At 47.0% G+C, this 24,673-nt stretch overlaps 1 protein-coding gene across 2 annotated transcripts in view; it reads left to right on the top strand.

Moving 5' to 3' along the window:
- Nucleotides 1-1,941: 1,941 nt before the first annotated feature.
- The window catches only part of PLCD3 (phospholipase C delta 3), a 106,610-nt gene continuing 83,878 nt past the window's right edge, over nt 1,942-24,673 (top strand). Inside the window, exon 1 of one of the 2 annotated variants that reach the window (XM_075350257.1) lies at nt 1,942-2,277. In XM_075350257.1, the coding sequence (XP_075206372.1) occupies nt 2,148-2,277 (130 nt within the window). In that variant the 5' untranslated portion in view covers nt 1,942-2,147. The remainder of the gene's footprint in view (nt 2,278-24,673) is intronic. The other variant, XM_075350256.1, reaches the window with a different exon arrangement.

Raw genomic sequence — 24,673 nt, 5'->3', positions numbered from 1 at the left:
CGCACTGCACAGCACACCACACACACACTGGGAACCACAAACACCGCCCTACACTGACACCCACACACACAGACAACGCTGCACACACACAACACCCAACACACAAACACCGCAGCATACACAAATATACGCACATACCGCGCAACACACACACATTGCACAAAACATACCTCCCCCCAAAACACACACACGCACCCAACACCCACACAAACCGCGCAACACACACAGAACCACACACAGACAACACTGCAGACACACAGCGCTCCACAAACAACGCAACACACACACACAGCGCTCCACACAAACAACACCGCTCTCACACACCCCCACCCAGACAACACCCAGAACATTTACAGCCCCTACACAAACACTTGGCAACTACACACAACAACATCCATATATATAACAAAAATCATACATTAACTACACAATAAATTCTAGAATACCCGATGCGTTAGAATCGGGCCACCTTCTAGTATATATATATATATATATAATATATTTACAGTATATATCAGTTAAATATTGTCCATAGAGTGGATAATTTGCAAAAAGAGTTGTAAAAAAACTGTTAAATGTGTCCAGTAGTTTTAGACGTACCTTTAGGTTTGAAGGTATTCAATGGCTCTTTTTGAAGAGAGCATACATATATAAAGAAACATGTAATTGCGCTTCTGTGTGTTCTTTGTCAGTTGATAATTTCTTCAGAATAAGATACTTTCCCTATCAAGTTCTTCACTTCTATATCCCTAGGACTGTGTCATTATCGCTTCCTGTACATCAGGTCATTTAAAATTAATTTGTTTTATTCCTAATTAGTTTTGAAATGTATATGAATCAGATCGCTAAATATATGAAGAGTCTGTTTACTGTCTGTCATCATTAACATTTCCTACCTCCTACTAGTGCGAATATTTTCCTAACGATTCATCGTCATCTCTGTAATCCAAATCAGATCCACGTCACATAAGACAAGTAGACAACATTGAAGGTTGCATAATATTGTCTTTAAGATGTCAATAGATTATACTGGTAAAGTTATAAATGCATTGTTAATAGTGTACTCATGTACGATGTATATGGTCACAGGCTGATCCTGATAATCAACATGTAGATGTGGTTTTCTCAGTCATTTATGACATATGTTACAAATATGAATTGAGTGATAGTTAGGGGTCTCACTTCTGAAATCATCGCCTAGTTTGAGAATGTTGCTCCTCTGAGGAGAGGTGACTACACGCTCCCATATAATTAATGGTGAAGTGGCAACACTTTCATGCATTTCACTCTTACAGAACGCCCATAGATCAGAGCCACCTCTTCACTCAACCGCCATTGGCCATTTTATCTGGGAATGTGGGTATTTGCCATCAATTTCTAATTTTCAAATACTTATTTACTGGCTTAATCCAGGACCTCTTACTTCCACATCTGGAGGTGACTGACACTTATGACGTGGCGGAAAGTGTCCACTCACCAAAAATTAACAGGTGCACAATACCCATAGCCATCAAAAAGACCTGGAAAACAGTCGATGGACTGTGGATGCGTCTCGATAATCCTTTTAAGTTGTTTGAATTTTTAATATTACCATGACATTTTTATTGTACTTTTTTTCTATGATATGGTTAATGTACTTTTTTTCATGGTGTACGAGACCCACGGTTCTTGTTGGTCTAATTAATTCATCCTCATTTTAATTAATATTTATGCCTGCAATTTCCAACAATCAGTATGTTATCCCATCGTCTCCATACTCAAAATCATGTGAATTTGAGACTTATTTTTGACATTTTCACCCCAGAGACGTGAGCCCACCCTCACTGTAAAGGGCTTCAACTTCATCTTGAGCAACTGTGGCAGTGAAATGCGACTCCAGGCTAGGCAGGCCAGCCAGAAACTGCAAATCAGTGCTAAGGAGGAGCAAGGGAAGGAGGCAGGTCTGGTGAGGACTGCTTACACACAAAGGCTCCGGAGACAGAAAAGGGAGTGAAGGCAAAGTAGAGACAGGAATATGAGCAGTGACAAGTAGGTTAGAGGACTGGCCATAGAAACCGGGACCGAGTAGAGCGTTTAGTGACGGCTTAGCCTCAACAAGAGATAGAGGGTGGACAAGGTAAAGGGTGGGTATCTAGCAAGGGGTGGTAATGCCAGGATTCTGGAGTACGATATGTGGAGGGAAAGAGAAAAAGTATGAGCCAGAACCTGAAGAGATTGTACAGCAGCAGGAGGTTCAATGTGCCAGGATCCATGGGCTGAGAACCTTCAAGAAGATGGGTAAGTCTTCTGCATCTGTGGACCTTAATGACTGGACATGGAAGAACCTTAATGACTGGATATGGAAGAGATGGTGGGTGGGTATAAATTATTTACTAACATGGAGTAAAACGGTGTGTATAATATGAAAGGGACTGTTGTTTTGATGTATACTATGCCACATAGGGGAATCATAGACAGTAGGTCAATGTATAACGCATGGCACAAATATCTATCTATCTATCTATCTATCTATCTATCTATCTATCTATCTATCTGAGTTTTAGGTCATTGCAGTCTGTAAATCATAGCGTGTGAAGCCAGACTCAGGTAGCTACCGTAATATCTTGGGACACAACTGTGCACCTAAGTATAAACAAACACCGATATCATACATGCAATATAGTCCAACATTGGATGGAAACCCAGGCTGTGAGTTGGATTGCTTTAGCTTTTTCATCCATGACGATGGCAGAAAAGGCAAAACTTTTTATATCAGGAGCGTAAATATGAATTGGAATAAAAACACATTTGCTTGACATTCCAGTAGACTTTGGCAGCGTAGACGTGGCCAGTTACATTGGAAAGTATGTGGACAGCTTCTTACTTACACCTCTCAGTAACACAAAATTATGCAGGGCATGAAAAAAAAAAAGCTGAAATGGTCAGATGTCAAATATTTCACCTTGCCCAGTAGTTATCTACTAGCAAATATAAGGAGGCACACCTTCTAGGTGAACGATACTAGAGCTACCGGACTAGCGACTGCAAATAATAACTGCAGGGGTTATCGAATCACACTTGTAATTAGGAAAGGAAGGAAAAAACTAAGTTATAATCTAGGTGAAATTATCATGGTTAGTTTTGTTCTTCAGGGAATACACAGAGGAAGCCATAATCTAGTCATTATCACCTAATAGTATTGTACCCGGAGGCCTCCCTGGTTACCATGGAAAGTGGCTATAAGTGTGCGGTGTGTGTATATATATATATATATATATATATATATATATATATATATATATATATATATATTATTATTTATTTATAGAGCAACATTAATTCCATGGTGCTGTACATGAGAAGGGGGTTACATACAAAATACATATACAAGTTACAGTAGACAGACTAGTACAGAGGGAAGAGGGCCCTACCCTTGCGGGCTTACATTCTATAGCATTATGGGAGGAGACAATAGGTGGGGTGTAGGTCAGGCGGCAGCTCCGCACGGTGGTCGGGCGGCAGCTCCGCACGGTGGTCGGGCGGCAGCGAGTTCATTGTAGATTGTAGGCATTTCTGAACAGCTGGGTTTTCAGGTTCCGTTTGAAGTTTGCAAGGGTGGGGGATAGTCTGACATGTTGAGGCAGCGAGTTCCAGGAGATTGGGGATGCTCGGGAGACGTCTTGGAGTCGGTTGCGTGAGGAGCGAATGAGAGAGGAGGAGAGAAGGAGATCTTGGGAGGACCGGAGGTGACGTGTTGGAGTGTAGTGGGAGAGTAGTTCGGAGATATACGGAGGAGAAAGATTATGCACAGCTTTGTAGGTCAGTGTTAGTAGTTTGAATTGGATACGATAGAAGATTGGGAGCCAGTGGAGGGACATGCAGAGGGGAGAAGCGGGGTGGTAGTGAGGAGAGAGGTGGATCAGTCGGGCAGCAGAATTAAGGATGGATAGGAGAGGGGCGAGCGTGTTGGCAGGGAGGCCACAGAGGAGGATGTTACAGTAGTCGAGGCAGGAGATTATGAGGGCATGCACTAGCATTTTGTATATATATATAGTTATTTATATCACCAAGGGCATGTATAATATGTAACATAAAGGGAAACTCTGTTCTCTAAGTTAAAAGATTTGCTGGGTACTTAAAAAAGTATTAATATTTTATCATTTTATTATAGAATTATTATACTATTATTATATAATATATTGTATAATGTATGATAAAATGGTCCTATTGCAATAAAAATCCACATACCTGCCATATCCCCCTGCCCCTCTGTCCTTCTTAAGTTTTTCTTACTGGTCTGCTGGCTTCCAGCAAGGGAGCTGACCACTGCAGCCCATCAGTAGCTGCTGATGGGCTGCAGTGGTGAAGCTACGTCCAGAATTAACTAAAGTGAGGAGACTTTTTCTTCTGGTGCAAATGGAACATGACCACTGCTGTCAATCAGTGGCTGTAAACTTGCTGAGGCAATCTACTCCCCCACTGGAAGAGGGAGCTAGGAGACTGGCGAAAGACAGTGGTACAGAGGAACAGTGGACGTCCAGTAGATGAGTAGGTGACTGTTGTTTTTGGAATATTTATTTATAGAATATTTATAAATAGTGGTCAGGACCTTTTATACATATCACATTGCACAAGCAAATACCAAAACAAATATTGAGTAGCTTTGCAGATACTTTGTTGGAATCCTCAGTACATCTCTAAGGCTAAATTCCCAATTCTGCTGGCTTTCTGCTAATATAAGCTACATATTTAGATCCAAAAGGAACATCAAATCCTGCAAGGTGTAATCAGTTACTCTTGTTTTTACAAGCCATATAGAATCCTAATCCATTTTAGTCTCTAAATATTAGACTCCAACCCAGACCCATATTATTACTGTATGAATGACTTCCACAGAATGAGGCCATGAGCTCACATGACTGATGGCAGAGCGGAGATAGGATGGGTTCACATCTGCAATAGTATTTCTGCTATTCTGTTGCATCATAAGGAAAGAACCAAAAATAGCTCCTGATCGACTCTAATGACTTTCCTGTCCTGATCCATCATGTTAGTGCTGCCTGCTGCACAGTTTTTTCTCTGGCTTTTTTTGACGAAATCTGTGATGACGGTTCCTAACGGAGCCTCCAGCACAGACAGGAACCACTGATTCCAAGGGCGCCCAGCAGAATTTTTAAAGCTGTTATTTATATAAAAAGAGAAAAAGAAAAGAAGTAATGGAATATCAGTACAGATAGAGTAAAGGCCCCGTTACACGCTACGATTTATCTGACGATATGTCGTCGGGGTCACGGTTTCCGTGACGCACTTCTGTTATCGTTAGCGACGTCGTTGCGTGTGACATCTACGTGGGACTCCGAATGATCGCAAGTAGGTTGAAAATCGTTGATCGTTGACACGTCGTTCAGTTTCAAAATATTTTTTAAAAAATTGTTTAAAAGAACTGAAGTCCTCAGTGGTTGATACCTTTTAATGGCTAACTGAAAAGATGGTAATAATAGCAAGCTTTCGAGACTACTCAGGTCTCTTCATCAGGCATGGTAGCCTGATGAATTTTTTATCTCTACTGGCTAACACGGTACAAAGATATATTTTACCTGTATCAAAATATTGTTTGTCATTTGGAACGCAGCAGACATATTGCTACGTTTGACACCCTGCCAACGACGAACAACATCCTCACGACCACCTTGGTCAAACAATATATCGCTGAATGATGTTGCGTCATTTGTGAGATGTGTACGTGTGACCGCTACTAAACGACCTATGTGCGATCCCGGCAAATCCTAACTACGATCTGGGCGTGTCACATCGCTACTGAGATCGTCAGATAAATCGTAGCGTGTAATGGGGCCTTTAAGCAAAGTTTTCCCATTATTATTGTAGATTAAAGGGGTTGTTCAAGTTTCTCACAAAAATCTATGTAACTGCAAACTTGTAAATCTTCGCATTGCACACAATGTGCACTGTAAGGATTCTCTAGTGGTAGCAGGGAGACCACATGATCATGTGACTACAGGTGTTCAATATACAAATACCTGGCCACATTCCGACTAGATGTGTGCGGTGTGTGCGCACTAAAAACATCAGATGGAAGACTGCATTTGGGGTTCTAGGCTTGAGGTTTATCGGCACCTTTAGAGTTACTGACATTCTTAACCCTGTAGTCTTACTGCTGGAGCTACCCCTAGCACTTAACACCCATGACGTTGTCCACAGGTCCTTACTCCCAAAATGTGTGATGCCTCCTACTGGTAATGGAAGGGGCCTGTTCACATTTGAGGTCAATGATATTTCCAGTCTTGATAGTCCTAAGGCCTCTCGTTAAAGGGGGGTAACTGTCACGGTCCTCTCCCCTCGCTCAATTCACTTGTGACCACATGATGGCTCCATCTCGCCTCTGGCACAGGGATCCTCACACTGCACACTACATGTGATAAGAGGATTTACAAATCTGTAGTCACATAGAGTGACTACAGACTTTCATAAAAAGTGTGGACAACCCCTTTAAGCTGGTATATATTGAATGTGGAGTTATGTCTTAAAGAATACATTTGGTGTTGCCTGGATTTGGTAAATAACATTGAAATGTGAGCTGCTACTTATCAACAGACCAGGAGCAGACACAGGCAGTAGAGGACCCTGTGCAAGAACAATATATGGGCAATTTGCAGCCCAATAGCTCATCATAATGGACAATTCCACCTGCTTTAGAGGTGGTTATGGGCCCCCTTTCCTCTTGGAATCCTGTGCGTCTACATAGGTTTCACCAATGGTATGTCCACCCCATCAAAGATTACATCCCGCTGCGGCAGTTTCTTTCATGACATGCTCATTATTTGATACGAAGGAACAACCAACAAAAATATGTCACAGCAGTTCCCTGTGAGCATCTGTAGATGACAGCTCACACTCATATTCTCCATGAAAGAGCTGTTGTTGTAGAACCAAAAAAATTCCCAAAAGGGCTTTATCACAGTAGTTATCAAAAAGTAAAAAAAGTGCCCAATGGCATCCCCAGACTCGAGTGTAAGGGGCCTACACGTGCGCATAAAAAAATAAGGGGTATGCCCTACAAAACAGATAATACCAAGGTAGTAATGTACTTGATCAATAGATTAATCACAATGTTAAAAAATTGGAGCAGGAAAAAGGCATAAACTGGGCTATACTATTGCTAGTCTATCCCAATATCCCTCCTCTGGGATCCGCTTATCTCCTAGAAGAACTGAAGAACCAGTCATTGAAATTTCAGTGGCCAAATCTTTCATTCCTTGAGATCATGTGTGAGAGAACAGTCAGGAGACCTCCATGCGGATAAAATGTTAGCCGGTCCTGCCAATAGCGACCAGTCCTCCTGATTTTAATGTGTATGGGGACCTTATATATTAAAATTCTAATGACACCATCCCTCTCTCCCCATACATCATCTGTCGCCGAATGGTCGGATTGTGCCCCACTCGCATTAGAGTGTAGACCAGTGTTTCTCAACTCCAGTCCTCAAGACCCATCAATCATGTTTTCAGGTTTTCCTCAATATTAGACAAGGAATAATTCCATAACCTGTTCAAAAATAATGAAAGCCTGAAAACCTGATTGAGGAAAACCTGAAAACATGATCTGTTGGTGGGTCTTGAGGACCGGAGCTGAGAAACACTGGTGTAGACTGATCCCGCCAATGTTGGCGTGTTCTGCCGGATATAATATTCTTAATGGTCCCTGTTGTTTCAATAAATGTAGGCTTATCTAATCCCTAACACAATGAGTAAGTAAATTGCAATGTACTTTAACCCAAACAATGTGTTCTTCACTCCCAAGTGTCGGCCAGTTGGTGCCTCCCATCTGTGTAATTTGCTGTTCACTCCACAATAAGTTGTCACTAGTAGTAATCCATTTCTAGCATCAGAGACACTGAGACGGATTACAAGGAGTGCAGACGGCTTTGTTTCGCTGGTCACCTGCCCGACAGTTTGAGGCAGGCAAGCTTTTGGAAAATGTCATAATGTCTGGAAGAATGTGTGCTTAAAAGTGAGGGTAAATCAAGCTCCAGCTCCTATGTCTGGACAAATGCCGATGGACTGACCACTTAAAATGAATGGATAGTAAGCTCAAAAGCAAGATCACTTATGGGTGTTTTTTCAGTAATGATAGATTGTTTTTCACACCTGGTTTATCCAGGACTATTTTTTTTTTGTTTAACCTATGAAATTAAACACTAGCTAACTACCTGCCTTTGCTATGTGGCGCCAGCTCAAAGTGGACATGGACCACTAATGCCGGTGATTCAGCTACTCCATGTCAACAGAGCAGCTCTTCCTCTTCTGGCCTGCTCTGTTGGCAGGGTGTGACTGCCGACGTCATGCTGATTGACAGCCAGCTTCCTGCATTTAGGCAGTGATGTCAATTAGCAGGACATCTTCAGTCACTTCCAGTCAACAGAGCAGAGAAGAAAAGAAGCCGCTGCTGTCAGTGTGATGTAAGCAGAATCACCAGTAGGCGTGGTCTTTGTGCTGGCAGGGATCAGCTTCAGGCAGAACAGGCAAGTAGTTGTCGCGGGCGGCGGGGCGCTCTGCTCACCACGCTCGGGTCCGGCGCTGCTTTTGATCGGTGGCTCGAGCGGTGGGCCGGATCCGGGGACTCGAGCGGTGCTCCTCGCCCGTGAGTGAAAGGGGGGGTAGTTCGGTTTGGGGATTTGGTCCGTGACGCCACCCACGGGTTGTGGTGAGGTTGGGCACCACCGCTGCTATTGACGGGGATCCCGGGAGCGATGGTAGGGAGCAGCTGGGATGTTTCTCTCCCCTCCGTGGGTAGGGGGTTGGTGGTCCCGGGGCCCGGTGAGGTGACAGGGAGGCAGGGTTGGCAAGGTGCAGGGTCACTTGGACTACGCAGCGCGGTGCCGGATGGCACGGTAGTACTCACTCAGCCACAAATGGATGCAAAGTCTCTGGTAAACCAAACGGCTGGATGGACGGGTCCCGCAGCCGGCTGCAGTGTTTTTCCCCTGACCCCGGGTTGGTATTGTGAGTCCTTTCCTGCACCTCCTTGTATGCTTCTCCTGTGCTCCGGTTTCCAGCTGGTTCCCCGGTTCGGTACCAGACGGGCCACCACCCAGCCCCGGCTACCTACGGTTCCACCAAGACTGTCTTCCCGGCTCCCGCAGACGGCCACTACCGTCTGCCTGACTGGCTACACGAGGGCCCTAGGCTCCAACCTAGGCCCCAGACTGCGTCTGCCTCTCTGCAGACCTCCTCTCTCTTCCTCTGCCTGAACTTGTCTGAACTTGTTTCCTGCCTCAGGCCAGCTAGACTTTTCGGTGGGCGTGCCTATCTGCTTAACTCTGCCCACATGGTGTGTCTGTCTGAACCCGAGGGAAGAAATCAGGTCTCACTGGGGATGACTGCTGTGAACTGCTGGAGGTGGGGGGGTGTGTGTGTTGTTACCTGTGACGACCTGGCTAGTCCAGGGCGCCACATAGTTAGCAACTATCTGCCGTTAAGTTCTTAGAGCCATAGTAAAAATATTGAAGAGTCCCAGATAATCACTTTAAAGAGAATCTGTCACCAGGTTTTTGCTATCCCATCTGAGAGCAGCATAATGTAGAGACAGAGACCTTGATTCCAGCAGTGTGTCACTTACTGAGCTGTTTTCTGTCATTTTGATAAAATCAACATTTTCTCTGCTGCAGATCTAGCAGTTATACAGAGCTCATGAATATGCTGGATTACCGCAGCACGCCAAGTAGTCCTCTAATGATAATCTACTGCTGATTAAACAGTGACTTTATCAAAACGACACTAAGCAGCTCAGTAAGTGACACATCATTGGAATCACGATCTCTGCTCCTATATTATGCTGCTCTCAGATTAGGTGTTAAAAACCTGGTGACAGATTCCATTTAAGTATCTCATACCGTGTTTTCCCGAAAATAAGACACTGTCATATTACTATTTGCCCCAAAAAATGCGCTAGGGCTTATTTTCGGGGAAACTTGGGGTCAGGGGGTAAGTTTACCCCCCCCCCCAAAAAAGCAGACCACCCTACCTAAGAGAATCATGCTTACCAGACCCTGGATGTCTGTGTCGCTCCCAGGTCATCCTGCGATATTCAGCGGGCGCTTCTAGCAGGTATGCTCCATAGCGATCCTCCCCTGATTCCAGCCGGCACCCACACAGACATTAGATCGCACACACAGACCACATTTGCTGATAACTTTGTTTCCGGCCGGTAGGGGAACCTATGATGCAGTGAGTGGAGCACGAAGACCTACGGTGGAAGACATTGATGCGTTCCACCGCAGGTCCTCCATGTAACTTGCCCCAGGGCTATGGGGTCCCGGGCGGTGTAACCAGGGCAAGCGGCTCCTGGTTCTCATGAGTCCGCAGGGTCGCCACCGCCTCCATCATACCGGCTCTCCACTCCTCTATTTGCTGCAGCTGTTGTACCCACATGACACAGCACAGCCGCTGGACCTTTTCCTCCAACCTCTCCGCAGTCCACCTTTCAGATCGACCTGGTGCACTTCTCTCTCCTGGACAATTCTCCTGCAGGGCTCCAGTTACCTGCATCAGTTTCATTTTTACATTGCTTGGTGACTCCCAGGGGCGGGGTTTCTTTTCGCGCCCTTTTTACCACTGCTGTGCCACAGCTAATTTTTAGTCACACAAGATGGTGGCAGCTTCACAAATCACAAAAACAGTCCATAAGGCGCACGTCACCCATTGTTAACGGGTCTAGTCCAATCCTGTTCGTGACGTCAAAAAGCTGACTCGCCCTAGGGCCATGGAGTACTCGGTCACGGGCGGTGTATTACTGGGATATGTCACTGGGTGTCCGTTGCCCGATTCCGTGACCCTGGGGGTCGCTTAAAAGGGGTTATGTACAGGGGAATAATAATAAAGTTTTTGTCGTGATGCCACCTGTGGTGTGCGGCCAGGTAGGGGGCCATCGCTACAAGATTCTTTTCACCGGGGTCGATGTTCATTGCAGCCAAGATGGAGTCACTCCCCACAGGCGGAGTGGTTGCCCCAGGAGGGATGCCGACTGGCTGGTAGTGGGCCATGGGCGCCTGAGCGCGGGACGGCATCGCCGGTAAATAATGGATATGAGGCCATAGCTCCGGTTCAGGTATTTTACTCACTGGTTAGGAAATTGCCCGAGAGTGTCCTGGTTCACTGCTGGTAAATCTCTGGTTATCCGATGCAAGTTCCAGGCGGTTACCGGTGTCAGTGTAAATGTCCTGTTCCAGCAGAGGGAACCTGGGCTGAGCTCCAGCTCACAAGCCCCAGGCTCCACAACGGAAAGATAAGTTGTGTGTCGTCCCACCAGCACTGGTGCTCTCCTGCACCCAGTCTGATCTCATGGGACGTCCCTCCAGAAAGCTCACTATGTGTCATGGCTACCTCCTCTTATACCCATGTGGCACCCGCCCACCAGTGGTTGTCCTGGTGACCGGGAAGTCCCATGTTACTGGATGGCTAACTCTCCCTGTCCACCCCAGTCCACTCCCACCTGTTGGGAAGGCACCTAACTGCATGTGAAATATGTCTGGTGTGAGCTCCGGCAAACCACCCGTCACTTACCCCAGATAGATATTGCTCCTTAACTCAGTTGCAGTACTCTGTGGCGACCAGAGCCCCAGGGGCTCCACTGCACTGTGTTCCAGGTTCCTGCTAGGGCTTATTTTCGGGGAAACACGTTAGTATCACTCAAGCACTCAACAGGAAGCGCTGTGGCTGTGCTCACTTACTGTTGAGTGCTTGTTTGGTCCAAAGGTTGGGAGACAGATGCCGGTGTAGATTGTACATGGGGCTCGTGTGACGTCACAACACCAGATGAACCCCAACACCGTGTGCCTGCCTGCACACCAAGGAGCGCTAGTACAGGAGGTGAGTATAGGCTTTATTATTTTACCTAGTGTAAACATGTGGAATCAGAAGAGGTTGTCCCTTTAAGTTGTCCCTCTCCGGCAAAATATGAATTTATAGTCCTGAAAGGATTATTGCTTACCCTGGTCAAATCCAAATTTTGGGTGACATCCAGATTGCAGCTTTATTACAAGAGTTGTCAGCCAATGCTCTCCTGAATAGTATATCTGCCTAGTATCACAGTAAGGCCTCACTCCCACATACATATAAATACACTGAGTGCAATGAGCTAAAAAAAATGGATTGTACTTGGACCAATGTTATTCAATGAGACAGTGTCCATCTGCGAGTTTTTCCTCATCTGTAATCAGGCTGTGGAAAAAATCTGAGCATGTTATATCGGACAAGGCTTGCCAATGTAAGTCTATGGGTGCAAGAAAAAAAACAGATTGCACACGGACAAACCGTATGTAAATGATTTTAGAAAATAGTTTCCGAGAAAAAAAGCATGACACGCAGGTGGCATGTGGATGTATGGATGGATGCTAGGCAGAAAAAAAAAAGTTACACACTCGCAGAGCACTCAAATGCAAGCACAAAGCAACAGCATTCTGCTATTTATAAATACATGATTTCCACGATTGCTATATGTAAAAAGAAACAATAAAACTAGAAATACTTAACATTTTTTTTAATCAAAAAGTGTTTAAGCCATCCACCACGTCAAGGTGACCTCATTGCATGGATCCTAATTCTATTGACTCATCTCTATGTGCTGTACCGGCCTCATATGAACTGGAGAAGAGATAGGATGCAGCTTAGCCATAATTAAACCTGGTTCATCAAATGAGGTCACATTGTTGCTGGGGGAAACGTACACATTTTTTTCATCAAATAATGTTAACTATGTCCTTTGTAATTTCTGACATTTGTAGCAGTCGTGGACTTCGTAAATTCATTAATTGCAGTGCTATTGCATAGTGTATACAGCGTGTCTCATTCATTGACGTGACTGAGGCTGAGCTGCATTATCAGACACCGACATCAGGTTTGCTCTGAGATATTCAGATCTCGCCTTAGGCCAAGGTCACACGATTCTCTCATGCGAGAGAATCAGATCGATTACATAAATGACACTCTGATCAAACTGATGACAGATTGAGCCGACTGTCAGCTTACTGTGATCTGATCCTCTCGGATGAGCACAGTGTGAGGAGAAGATGGAGAACAAACTTTCTCCATCTTTCCATTTTGTAAGTCGGCGGAATTGAGACTGTTCTCCGATGTCATCCGAGTGCATTCTGATGATTTCCAAGCACCCATCGACTTGAATTGTTTTGAACCATCCAATTTGCGCATCACAACGCAGCATGTTGCGATCTTTTCTCATGCCAATTCTGCATGAGAAAAATGTTAATCAGCACTGCCCCATTACATATCATTGGTCCAAGTGCTATCTGATAAAGTCCGATATATAGACTTGTGTGAGTGAGCCCTAAAAGTGAATGCAGAAATCCACAGGCACAGACTCATCTCATACAGCTGGGGTCTACTCCCGAGACCGGTGGAACTCACATTTATCAATTATGGCTTATCCTGAAGTTGTGTCATATATGTCCCACATGATAATACCCTTAAATTTAAATTGGGTATGCTCATCTCCAAGATCCTAGATAAATAAATGTAGCTCCGGCACACCTTAGAGAATAAAAATGCAGAAAGTCTTGGGTGGTGCTGAATGAAAATTTATTTGAACAAAGGAATGAAGTCTGTCCCAACGTATCGGTCCACCTTGGACCTTTTTCAAGGGATCTATCAGACTAGAGTATTGGAAATAATATATAAATATGCACCAACGGACAACATATGTAATCGCCAACAACGTCTAATTGTAGGGTTGGGTACTGTGACCGTATAGCCCAGGTTATGCACCACGCTAATAACATGAAAAAACGGGAGGAGCCGTACTAGCAGAATCCTTAGGAGGCAAGAGACTGTTGTGTGGTCTGTGCATGCACTGTCGGGCGAAATGGGCCCAATGAAATGTTACAGTGTGTTATGTCCAGAAGAATGTCCTGGAAGTTCAGGGTAGAGAATGTAAATACAGCTGATCACGGTAAAAATGGCTGGACCGTATATATGTAATCCCGGAGAAAGGGGTGTCACGTGACTAGTCTGTCATATTGGTAAACATAAACATATATGCAGTGGAGTACCCCAGTGTCAGTCTTCAGTGGGATCAGAAGAGAAAAGTCATCTAGTCCGGTTACTAAGCGACAGTGCCAGCTGCATGTATATCAGGGAAAAACCTGAGAGAGATCGCCAAGAGGAGGTCAGGGGACATGTGAGGAGCGCTGGACTGTGCCTGTGTCCGGGTGGGTACGTCTAGACCGGATGCTGTGGATGCATTCTTTCTGTAAGCCTAGTTCGGTTGTGCCTCCAACCAGGCATCCGTAGCAGCCATGGCATCAGAAATGGTGTGAAATTTGATATCCTTGAGGTGTTTTTTCAGGTTTGGAAACAGATGACAGATGGAGGGAGCTAGATCTGGTGGAATAAGGTGGGTGGTCAACCAGCTGGAAGCCCAGCTCTGCCAGTTTTGCCGTGGTCGCTTGTGCAGTGTGAGCGGAGGCGTTGTCTTGCAGGAACAAGATTCCTTTGGACAGCTTGCCGCGTCATTTGGCCTTCAGAGCTACCCTCAATTGGTCCAAAAGTTCAATGTCATACCTTGCATTGATGGTGGAACCCTTTTAAAGGTAGTCCACTAGCAGCACGCCATCACGTTAGTGGCTGATTTTTGCACCCTGAACTTCTTTGGACGAGGAGGACCACTATGCCTCCACTCTTTTGACTGCTCCTTGTTTTCAGGGTCATACAAATAAATACAACTCTCATTCATAGTGACCAGTTGATCCAGGAAGTTATCAGTCCAGAAACGCTGACAAATGGACCGGGAAGTTTTCACTTGCATGCTTCTCTGATCTGTTGTCAAACATTTGGGGACCCACTTTGCAGATAGCTTCCTCATGTCCAAATGTTCATGGATAATGACACAAACATGTTCACGGGCAATCCCCATGATGTCTACTATTGCTTTAGCTGAAATTCGTCGATTCTCCAGTATGAGGTTGTGCACAGCATCGGCGATCTCCGGAACAACCACTTTTGGTCTCCAGGATGTTCCTCATCATTAATGCTGTAATGGCCCGTTTTAAATTTGTCAGCCCAGTTCTTAACTGTGGAATATAAAGGCCATTGCTCCCCCAATGTCTATGGCATATCATCATGAATATCCTTCTCGGACTTTCCTGGCAGAAAAAAGAATTTTTTCACTCTTCTGCTCTCAGTTGCTGTGAATATCGCATTAGACTCCGCCATTTTATTTTCCTGCGTGCGTAGAACACTGTTGCCATAAGCAACAAACACAAAATTTTGAAAACATATATTAGACACATAAGGCTTTCATGTGATGCAACATTCATTACCATAGCAACAAAAAAAGATCACAAAGTCAAAGACTTATCAGCAGCCCCTCATATACAGCAATAGGAGATGGGCAGCAAGACGTAGTCGAATCCCTTGCAGGAGTTCTGACATAAGCGTTGTTGTGGCAAACGTTACATGAATCCGGCCTTAGGGGTACTTTGCACGCTGCGACATCGCTAGCTGATGATAGCGATGCCGAGCGCGATAGTACCCGCCCCCGTCGCACATGTGATATCTTGTGATAGCTGCCGTAGCGGACATTATCGCTACGGCAGCTTCACATGCACATACCTGCCCTGCGACGTCGCTCTGGCCGGCTACCCGCCTCCTTCCTAAGGGGGCGGCATCACAGCGACGTCACACGGCAGGCGGCCAATAGAAGCGGAGGGGCGGAGATGAGCGGGACGTAAACACCCCGCGCACCTCCTTTCTTCCGCATAGCCGGTGGAGGCAGGTAAGGAGATGTTCCTCGCTCCTGCGGCTTCATACACAGCGATGTGTGCTGCCGCAGGAACGAGGAACAACATCGTATCGACATTATGAAAATGACCGACACTACACAGATCACCGATTTTCGACGCTTTTGCGAGCGTTTATCGGCGCATCTAGGCTTTACACGTTGCGACATCGCTACCGGCGCCGGATGTGCGTCACTTTCGATTTGACCCCGACGATATCGCAGTAGCGATGTCGCAGCGTGCAAAGTACCCCTTAGAGTTTTCAAATGGAGATCAACAGAAAATAAACTGAAACTTATACTTGTATATTTCCATATGTTTGCACAGTACGTGTTTACATTTATTCAAAGTGGAGCACTTTAATTAAACGTCCCTGTAATCGGACTCCTACTGTATGCAGCTGTGTAGCTTTTGTGATAGATACATTTGAATGGTACAGATTTATTATGTGCAGTTTTGTTGGTTTTTTTTGCAGTATGCTGCAGTACGCCCAGATTAGATGTACATGTGATTTTCATAGACACACCACCCAAAAGAGTGAATCATGTCAGTGATATATGTAGAGTTATCTCATAATTGGAAATTAGGGTGGGTGAGGTTGTGCAGCCATTAATAAATTTGCTGACACTGGACCCCTCCTGAGACTAAAGGGCCCAAGCAGCATCTGCAGCTGTACACCAGCTCAATCTCTCACCCCTCTTGGCTATTCTGTCAGCAGGAAGGCTTTTTGCTGGTCTATAACTTAATAATCATGTAATTTAGAAGCAGGTGTTATGGTGAAAAAGTGATGGGACATATTGAATTTCAATTCAGGTAAAGGGGTTTTCCAGTCTAAAATGATAAGTCTACAGTCACTCTATGTGACTGCAGACTAATGAATCCTCCCAGCGCACACAATGTGCCCTGCGAGGATTCGCTTGTTCCTGAGCTGGGAGTGGTGGTCATGTGACTGCAATTATGCACTATGTATTTTTTCTGGCCAGAACCGACTACTGGGCATGGCCTCACTCAATACAAGTGTAGTGAGCAAGGACATGCCCACTAGACAGCCTACAAGTCAGATGCGGCCTCTGCATACACTTGTACTGAGTGAGGCTGCGCCCACTAGTCGGATTCTGGCCAGGAAAATGCATAGTGCACAATTGCAATCACGTTACTGACGTTCCTGACTCAGAAACCGTCAAATCCTCACTGTGCACTAACTAACTAAACTATGATGTTGATTAGGCACCTCCCCTAGTGGGAGAGTGCCCTAAGTACCCAGTGCCTCTCAGCGATAGACTGATAAGCACTTCTTGGGAGTGACACGCTGGCCCTGTAAGAGATGGGCAGTGGTGCGCGTGCACCCCCTAGAGGCAGTCGCGGAGGCCCTGTGCTGCACGCACAGGTCCGGTAGGCGGAAGCAGGAATCACCTACGTGGAGGAGCGCAGACACGCCCAGCAATGTGGAGGGAGACAGCCGCGGCGGTGAATAAGTGCAAGTCCCTGCAGGAAGGAGAGCAAGGGATGCAGGGACGGCAGTGCTACAACATGGCATAGGATAGAACATGTGTACCGCAATGTTGCCACCTGGAAAAAGACTCCATGTGCACATTTCCTAACAATGTTCATTCCTAATTATCAGCATGGCGGACATCACCTGACAAACAAGCGAAACACTCTATCGTTGTATGATTGTATCGTTATGCCAAAATAACAATCATTGTTATCGGCACTGCATCATGCTCTCTAAACTGGTGATGTCCTGTCAATAATGTGATGCTGTATGGGGAAGAAAAATCATATTAAATATTTTTCTTTTCCCATCAGTTTTCACCAGCCTATGTAAAGAGGCCAAGAAATGAGTATCAATCAGTATCTAGTCCAGGGGTCTCAAACTCAGCTGGGTGTATGGGCCGCACACAGAAAAAAAATAATTTGAGGGGCCGCATTCTTTTCAGGACAAAGTGACATTGGTAGTGGTACCATATATATATATATATATATATATATATATATATATATAAACGCACACATTTTTTTTGTAAGTAATACAGTTTTATTTGCAATAAGCACTGCATAGTATTTTTGGCCAACATCTTGTAGTAATGTGCCCCATCCAGTTCCCCATTCTGTAAAAATGTGCGCTTCCTTGCCCCCTTGTAGCAATGTGCCCCATGCAGGTCCCCTTCTTATAATAATGTGCCCCCATGCAGGTCCCCTTCTTATAATAATATAATAATGTGCCCCCACGCAGGTCCCCTTCTTGTAGTTATGTGCCCCATATGCAGGTCCCCTTCCTATAGTAATGTGCTTCATGCAGGTCCCTTTCTTGTATTAATGTGCCCCATGCATGTCTTCTTGTAGTACACACACACACACACACACACACAAACCCTGTGCAGCCTCAGCTAACACACACACACACACACACCCTGTGCAGCCTCAGCTAACACACACACACACACAAACCCTGTGCAGCCTCAGCTAACACACATGTTAGGGCCAGATGGACGGGCAGACCCGGGAGGTGGATCCACTGGGCCGAACTCCCCGATGAGGGAAAGGAGTCCGGTAGCCGGAGCACTTTAGGTAGCAGAACAGTCCGTGCACTGGAAGACAATGGAGAAGTCCCTGGGACCACGAGGTCACTGATGGTGGTCCAGGTGACGGAGCTCAGGTTCGGAAGCCGTGATGATGTCAGGCGGGGTCCGGAACCGTTGGAGCGAGATGACGGGTCACCGCAGGGAACCGAGATGGTGCGGACTGTCAGGATGGCAGATGGGCAGCGTTCGGGGTTCGAGACACAGCAGGACCGGATGGCGATGCAGGATCGGCTCTAGAAGACAGAGAGGTAAGTATCTCACAGAACACAAGGAGACCTGACTCCTAGCTTGGGAAAACACGAAGAACAGGCCCCGCTCCCTTGGACATTAACCCCCTATATACCCTGTACCTGTGTGCATCATTTCCTGTTCGTGGACACTGGCCCTTTAAGAAAGGGTCAGTGACCGCGCGCGCGCGCCCTAATGCGCGTGCGCGTGGCCCGGGTGCCAGAAGCCAACACAGGAAGCTGAGAGGAGGACGCAGCAGAGCCGGCCATGGACTGGGAAGCCGACGGGCGCCGGGAGCGGGGACCAGGGGGCCTGGGAAGCGCTGGGACTGGAGGCTGGAGAGCGGGGAGCGTGGCAGGTGAGCCGGGGAGCGGAGCAGAGGACCCGGGGAACGGAGCAAAGGACCCGGGGAGCGTGACAGTACCCCCCCCACGCCCCCCTCCCCGCAACCGGGACAGGAAGGCACGGATCAGAGGAGTGCCCACGTTCTCCCTGGGCTCCCAGGACCTATCCTCAGGACCATACCCTTCCCAGTCCACCAGGAAGAACTGTCGACCTCGTACGGTCTTCATGGCCACGATATCCCTTACCGCATAGATGTCGTCCTCAGCAATAGGGGGAGGAGCCGGACTGGCGGCAGCGGAGAAGGGACCAAGGACAACCGGTTTGAGCAGAGAGACGTGGAAGGAGTTGGGTATCCTCATCGTGGCCGGGAGCTGCAGTTTGTAGGAGACCTCATTGATCTTGCCGAGGACTTTAAACGGTCCGATGTAGCGAGGTCCCAGCTTGTAGGATGGTATCTTCAGTCGGATGTACTTGGAAGCAAGCCAGACGAGATCTCCCGGAGAGAAACACGGAGGATCCAGACGTCTCTTGTCCGCGTGTCTCTTCATCCGCAGGGATGCACGTGCAAGGGACGCCTTAACTGATTCCCAAATGGTAGAAAAGTCACGGAGCACTGCATCAGCAGCAGGGATGTCCGAGGAAGAGGATACCGGCAATGGGACAGACGGCTGAAGTTCGTAGACGACATGGAAGGGAGAACTGGAGGAGGACTCACTGACGTGGTGATTATGGGAGAATTCCGCCCAAGGAAGAAGCGTGGACCAATCGTCACGATGGGCGTTGACGTAGTGACGTAAGAAAGAGGTCAATATCTGATTGACCCGTTCCACTTGGCCGTTCGACTGAGGATGGTAGGCCGAAGAAAAGTCCAAAGTCACTCCCAGATGTTTACAGAGAGCCCTCCAGAAGCGGGAGGTGAACTGAGTTCCTCTATCGGACACGATGTGTGATGGAAAGCCATGCAAGCGGAAGATGTGTTGTATATAAGCGTCCGCGAGTTCCTGGGCAGAGGGCAGTCCAGCCATAGGAACGAAATGGGCCATTTTAGAGAACCGATCCACCACGACCCATATGACTGTGTGTCCGGAGGACAATGGCAAGTCCGTAATAAAGTCCATCGCTATGTGTTGCCAGGGAACTGAGGGTATGGGCAGAGGCAGAAGACGGCCATATGGCAGGTGTTTGGGAGTCTTGTTCCTGGCACAGGAGGAGCAGGCAGAGACAAAAGAGGCGACGTCCGTGCGAAGGGATGGCCACCAGTAATGACGCACAATCGCAGTCCATGTTTTCTTCTGACCTGCATGACCGGCTGTTTTCGAGGCATGGCCCCAGTGTAACACTTTTTGCCTGTCAGTCTCAGAGACATAGGTCTTCCCAGGCGGTATCTGGGCCAGGGTGACAGGAGCCACTGGAATAATCTTACTTGGACAGATGATGGGTTGAGATGTCTCTTCCTCCTGCTCCATGGGCATGAAAGACCTAGACAAGGCATCAGCGCGTACATTCTTGTTCGCGGGTCGGAAATGAAGCTGGAAGTCGAACCGGGCAAAGAACAAGGACCACCTGGCTTGCCGTGGGTTCAGTCGCTGAGCAGTCCGCAGGTATTCCAGGTTTTTGTGGTCCGTGTAAATAATGACGGGGTACACTGCTCCTTCCAGAAGATAGCGCCATTCTTCCAGAGCCAGTTTGACCGCCAATAGCTCTCGGTCACCGATGGTGTAATTGCGTTCAGGCGCGGAGAAGCTCTTGGAGAAGAAACCGCAAGTCACCATCTTCCCGGAGGAGGACTTCTGCATGAGTACTGCTCCGGCTCCCGAGGAGGAGGCATCCACCTCCAAGGTGAACTGGCGGTTTAACTCTGGACGGTGGAGTACAGGAGAGGAGGCAAAGGCTCGCTTTAGAGAGCCAAACGCGGCGTCGGCTGCAGGTGACCAGTCCTTTGGATTAGCCCCCTTCTTGGTCAAGGCGGAGAGAGGAGCAGTCAGAGCCGAGAAGTGAGGAATGAACTGGCGGTAATAGTTGGCGAATCCCAGAAAGCGCTGGATTGCCTTCAGTCCAGAAAGGGGAGGCCAGTTGAGAACGGAAGAGACCTTCTTTGGATCCATCTGCAGTCCGGTGTCGGTGATGAGGTACCCCAGGGAGGGGAGAGAAGACTGTTCGAAGACACACTTCTCGTACTTGGCGTACAGACGATTCTCTCTCAGTCTTTGTAGGACCAGTTGCACGTTCTCTCGGTGGGTCTGGAGGTCCGGAGAGAAGACAAGGATGTCATCCAGATATACCACCACACAAACGTAGAGAAGGTCCCGGAACACATCGTTCACTAATTCTTGGAAGACTGCTGGTGCGTTACACAGGCCGAAGGGCATCACGCAGTATTCATAATGCCCATCGCGAGTGTTGAACGCGGTCTTCCATTCATCCCCTGAGCGGATACGGACCAGGTTGTAGGCACCCCGAAGATCCAACTTGGTGAACACACGAGCTCCTCTGAGCCGATCAAACAATTCGGGGATGAGCGGCAGGGGGTACTTGTTCTTTACGGTGATTAGGTTCAATCCCCGGTAGTCTATACATGGGCGTAGGTCGCCCTCTTTCTTCTTTACGAAGAAGCCTGCTCCAGCAGGAGAGGAGGATCTCCGAATGAATCCCTTAGCCAGGCTCTCTGTGATGTACTAGAAGGCAAAGGACCACACAATATAAATAGGAAAGGGGCAGCATGATACACCTTCCTACATGGCACACTCTAGACATATGAGAACAAGGAGAACAACAACGGAGTGTTTTGCAAAATTAAACAATTTATTAACAAGGACTGGCACAAGAAAGGATAAGCGGCGACATCAAAGACATGTGTGTGACAAAGATTGTATGGGAGATGTTACAACATACAGATTAATTTCAATGGGCCACCTTGATTAGACATAAGTAACTGTTAAAATGGTAACAACAATTATGTGCATGTGACAGAAACACATATGCAGGGACAAGCAGATGCAAAATAACAGAGGGAAAAATATCATAAGCACAAGTTGTGTGCCCCCTATTAAATCATGCATCAAAAGTAACCATGGCCATAAGCATAATGCCCATAATATGTAGCATATGTGAGAATGGAAACGCATGTGCCCATGGAAAATACAAAAATAGGTGATGTATTAATACAATTAAGTATGAGTCAAACCAAAGTCATGGATTATGGAGGCAGTGAAACAACATAGCGTCGGCATCACATATATGTATAGCACAAGCGAAATGCTATATTGGGCGTAAGAATTGCATATGCATAGCGAAAACAGGTGGCAATCACATTGAGCCTAAGTCAGGCATGTAATGAAAAAGCAATGGGCGCAAACCCAAATAGGAAGCATACCCATAAGGCACACACAGCCAGTGAGTGGCAGCAAAGAGGTCCCCCTGGAGACCCCGACGTATACGTTTCACGATCCTGTAAGTGTGATCATTTCATCAGGGGGATAACCACGCTGTAAGTGGAACATGCTTTTAAGCATGGCGCCATACCTCCCTGGTCACTCCCCCCACAGCGTCAGCACAGACCGCATCATAGGAAGTCCCGGGCCCGGAGTCATCGGCAATCAACGCCCATCAAGATGGTTTGCGCATGCGCGGGAATGAGGACGTCACTCATGACCAGCGCATGCGCAGAGGCGATTAGAGATGCCGAGGAGACCGGCTGTAACCCGGAAATGCGGCTGTCAGACGCGGAGGGGAGGGACCAGGGAGGGGGCAAGAGAAAAAAGAGAATAACATGGATCACATAGAAGGAAAGATGCAGTATCAACAATCCTGTAGTCTTGAGTATAGGTCCAAATCCGTGATCCCAAATGTAGAGAGTATAGGAAGATGCCATGCAGAAGTAATCAGCGCTCCTAAGAAAGTGCCAGAAGAAATTTATAACTAGAATAAAAACAAAAAATGAATGATTAAAAACGAGGCACTTAAAACCAGGGAGACAGGAAAAAGCGTAGAGACTATACATTGTCACAAAAATGGTGCAAAGCTGAGGTGCTCATTTAACCCCCTGGGGGACATTGTTCCCAAGGTGTAAATCCAGCGGGTTTCGCGTTGTGCTAGGATTTTTCGTACATTCCCTCCACGTGCACCCCCATGAATGACATCTATACCCCTAACGAGCAGGGATTTAGGATCACAAGCATGAAAGGCATGAAAGTGACGTGGAAGGGTCTTGAGGCTGGAAATATCAACCGCCGTCCGGGCCGCAGCAATGTCCCTCACATGTTCCCTCACGCGTTTGCGTAACTCTCTGCTGGTGAGGCCAACATATATCATGCGGCACCCACAGGTGGCATAATAAACCACATTGCTGGTGCCGCATGATACATAATGTTGAATATCATAGGTACGGGCCCCATCAGCAGAGGTGAAGGATGAACTGCGAAGGACATTGCTGCAGGCCAGACAGCGGCCGCAGGGAAAACAGCCCTTGAGGGGGCTACCAAGATCCAGGAAGGTACTGGGCTGGCGTGGAATGTAATGACTCCGGACAAGAATGTCACGGAGATTACGTGACCTACGGGATGTCAAAAGTGGATAATCAGATAGTAAAGTACGAAGGGTAGGGTCTGATTGAAGGACCCCCCAATGCCTGCTAAGAATGGTTCGCATACTATTCCATTCATGATTGAATGTAGAGATGAACCTAATCGGACCGGGATTAGAGGAGATACCAGACTTAGCCGCCCCACCATAAAGCAAAGTTGAACGAGGGGTATGTTTTGCCCGTAAGTACGCCCTTTTAATGCTCCTATTACTATAACCCCGCTCTTGAAACCGGATTGTAAGGTCCGCCGCTTGCTCCTCAAACTTAAGGTCAGAGGAGCAAATGCGCCTCATGCGCAAAAATTGGCCCGTCGGAATGGCTCGAATAGTAGACTGGTCATGGGACGACGAGGCATGAAGCAAGGAGTTGACCGAAGTTGTTTTACGGAAAACATCTGTCTGGATAACCTGATTACCATCAATCTCAATGTCAATATCAAGGAAATCCAGACGTCTTGCATCACTCCTATAGGTTAGTTTGATGTTAAAGGAGTTCATGCCCAGTCGGCCCATGAATTCGTCAAGTTGCTCCGCCTTGCCCGCCCACAAAATAAACAAATCATCAATATATCGCAACCAGCACTGCACATGGGCATCGGCCGGCCCGCCCCCGTCGCACAGCAAACCCCTCTCCCAGTATCCCAGGAAGAGGTTTGCGTACGAAGGCGCACAGGCCGCGCCCATCGCAGTGCCGCGCTGCTGCAGATAATAATTATCTTTAAATAAAAAGAAATTGTGGGTAAGGACAAAGCGGAGCAACTCAAGGATCAAGTCACACATCGAGCCATCCCGACCAGAAGCCAACAAAAAATGCTTAGTAGCCTCCAGTCCATCCTCGTGGCGAATGCAGGTGTAGAGGGACTCAACATCTGCAGTAACAAGCAGTGTCCCTTCATCCACAGAGATGCCGTCAATCCTCCTGAGAACGTCCGTAGTGTCACGGACATATGAGGGGAGTGTTTCGACCAAAGGTTTTAAATAATAGTCGATGAATCGACATGTTGGCTCACACAACCCCTCAATGCCGGACACAATAGGACGGCCAGGAGGACAGAGGGCATCTTTGTGGATTTTGGGCAGTAAATAGAAAGTAGATATTTTAGGAAAACGTACTGTGAGTCCCTCTACAACCTGCTTACTAATGATG

Source organism: Anomaloglossus baeobatrachus, chromosome 5, assembly GCF_048569485.1.
Source record: "Anomaloglossus baeobatrachus isolate aAnoBae1 chromosome 5, aAnoBae1.hap1, whole genome shotgun sequence".
Classification (NCBI taxonomy): domain Eukaryota; kingdom Metazoa; phylum Chordata; class Amphibia; order Anura; family Aromobatidae; genus Anomaloglossus; species Anomaloglossus baeobatrachus.
This window is presented reverse-complemented; position numbering and strand designations above follow the sequence as displayed.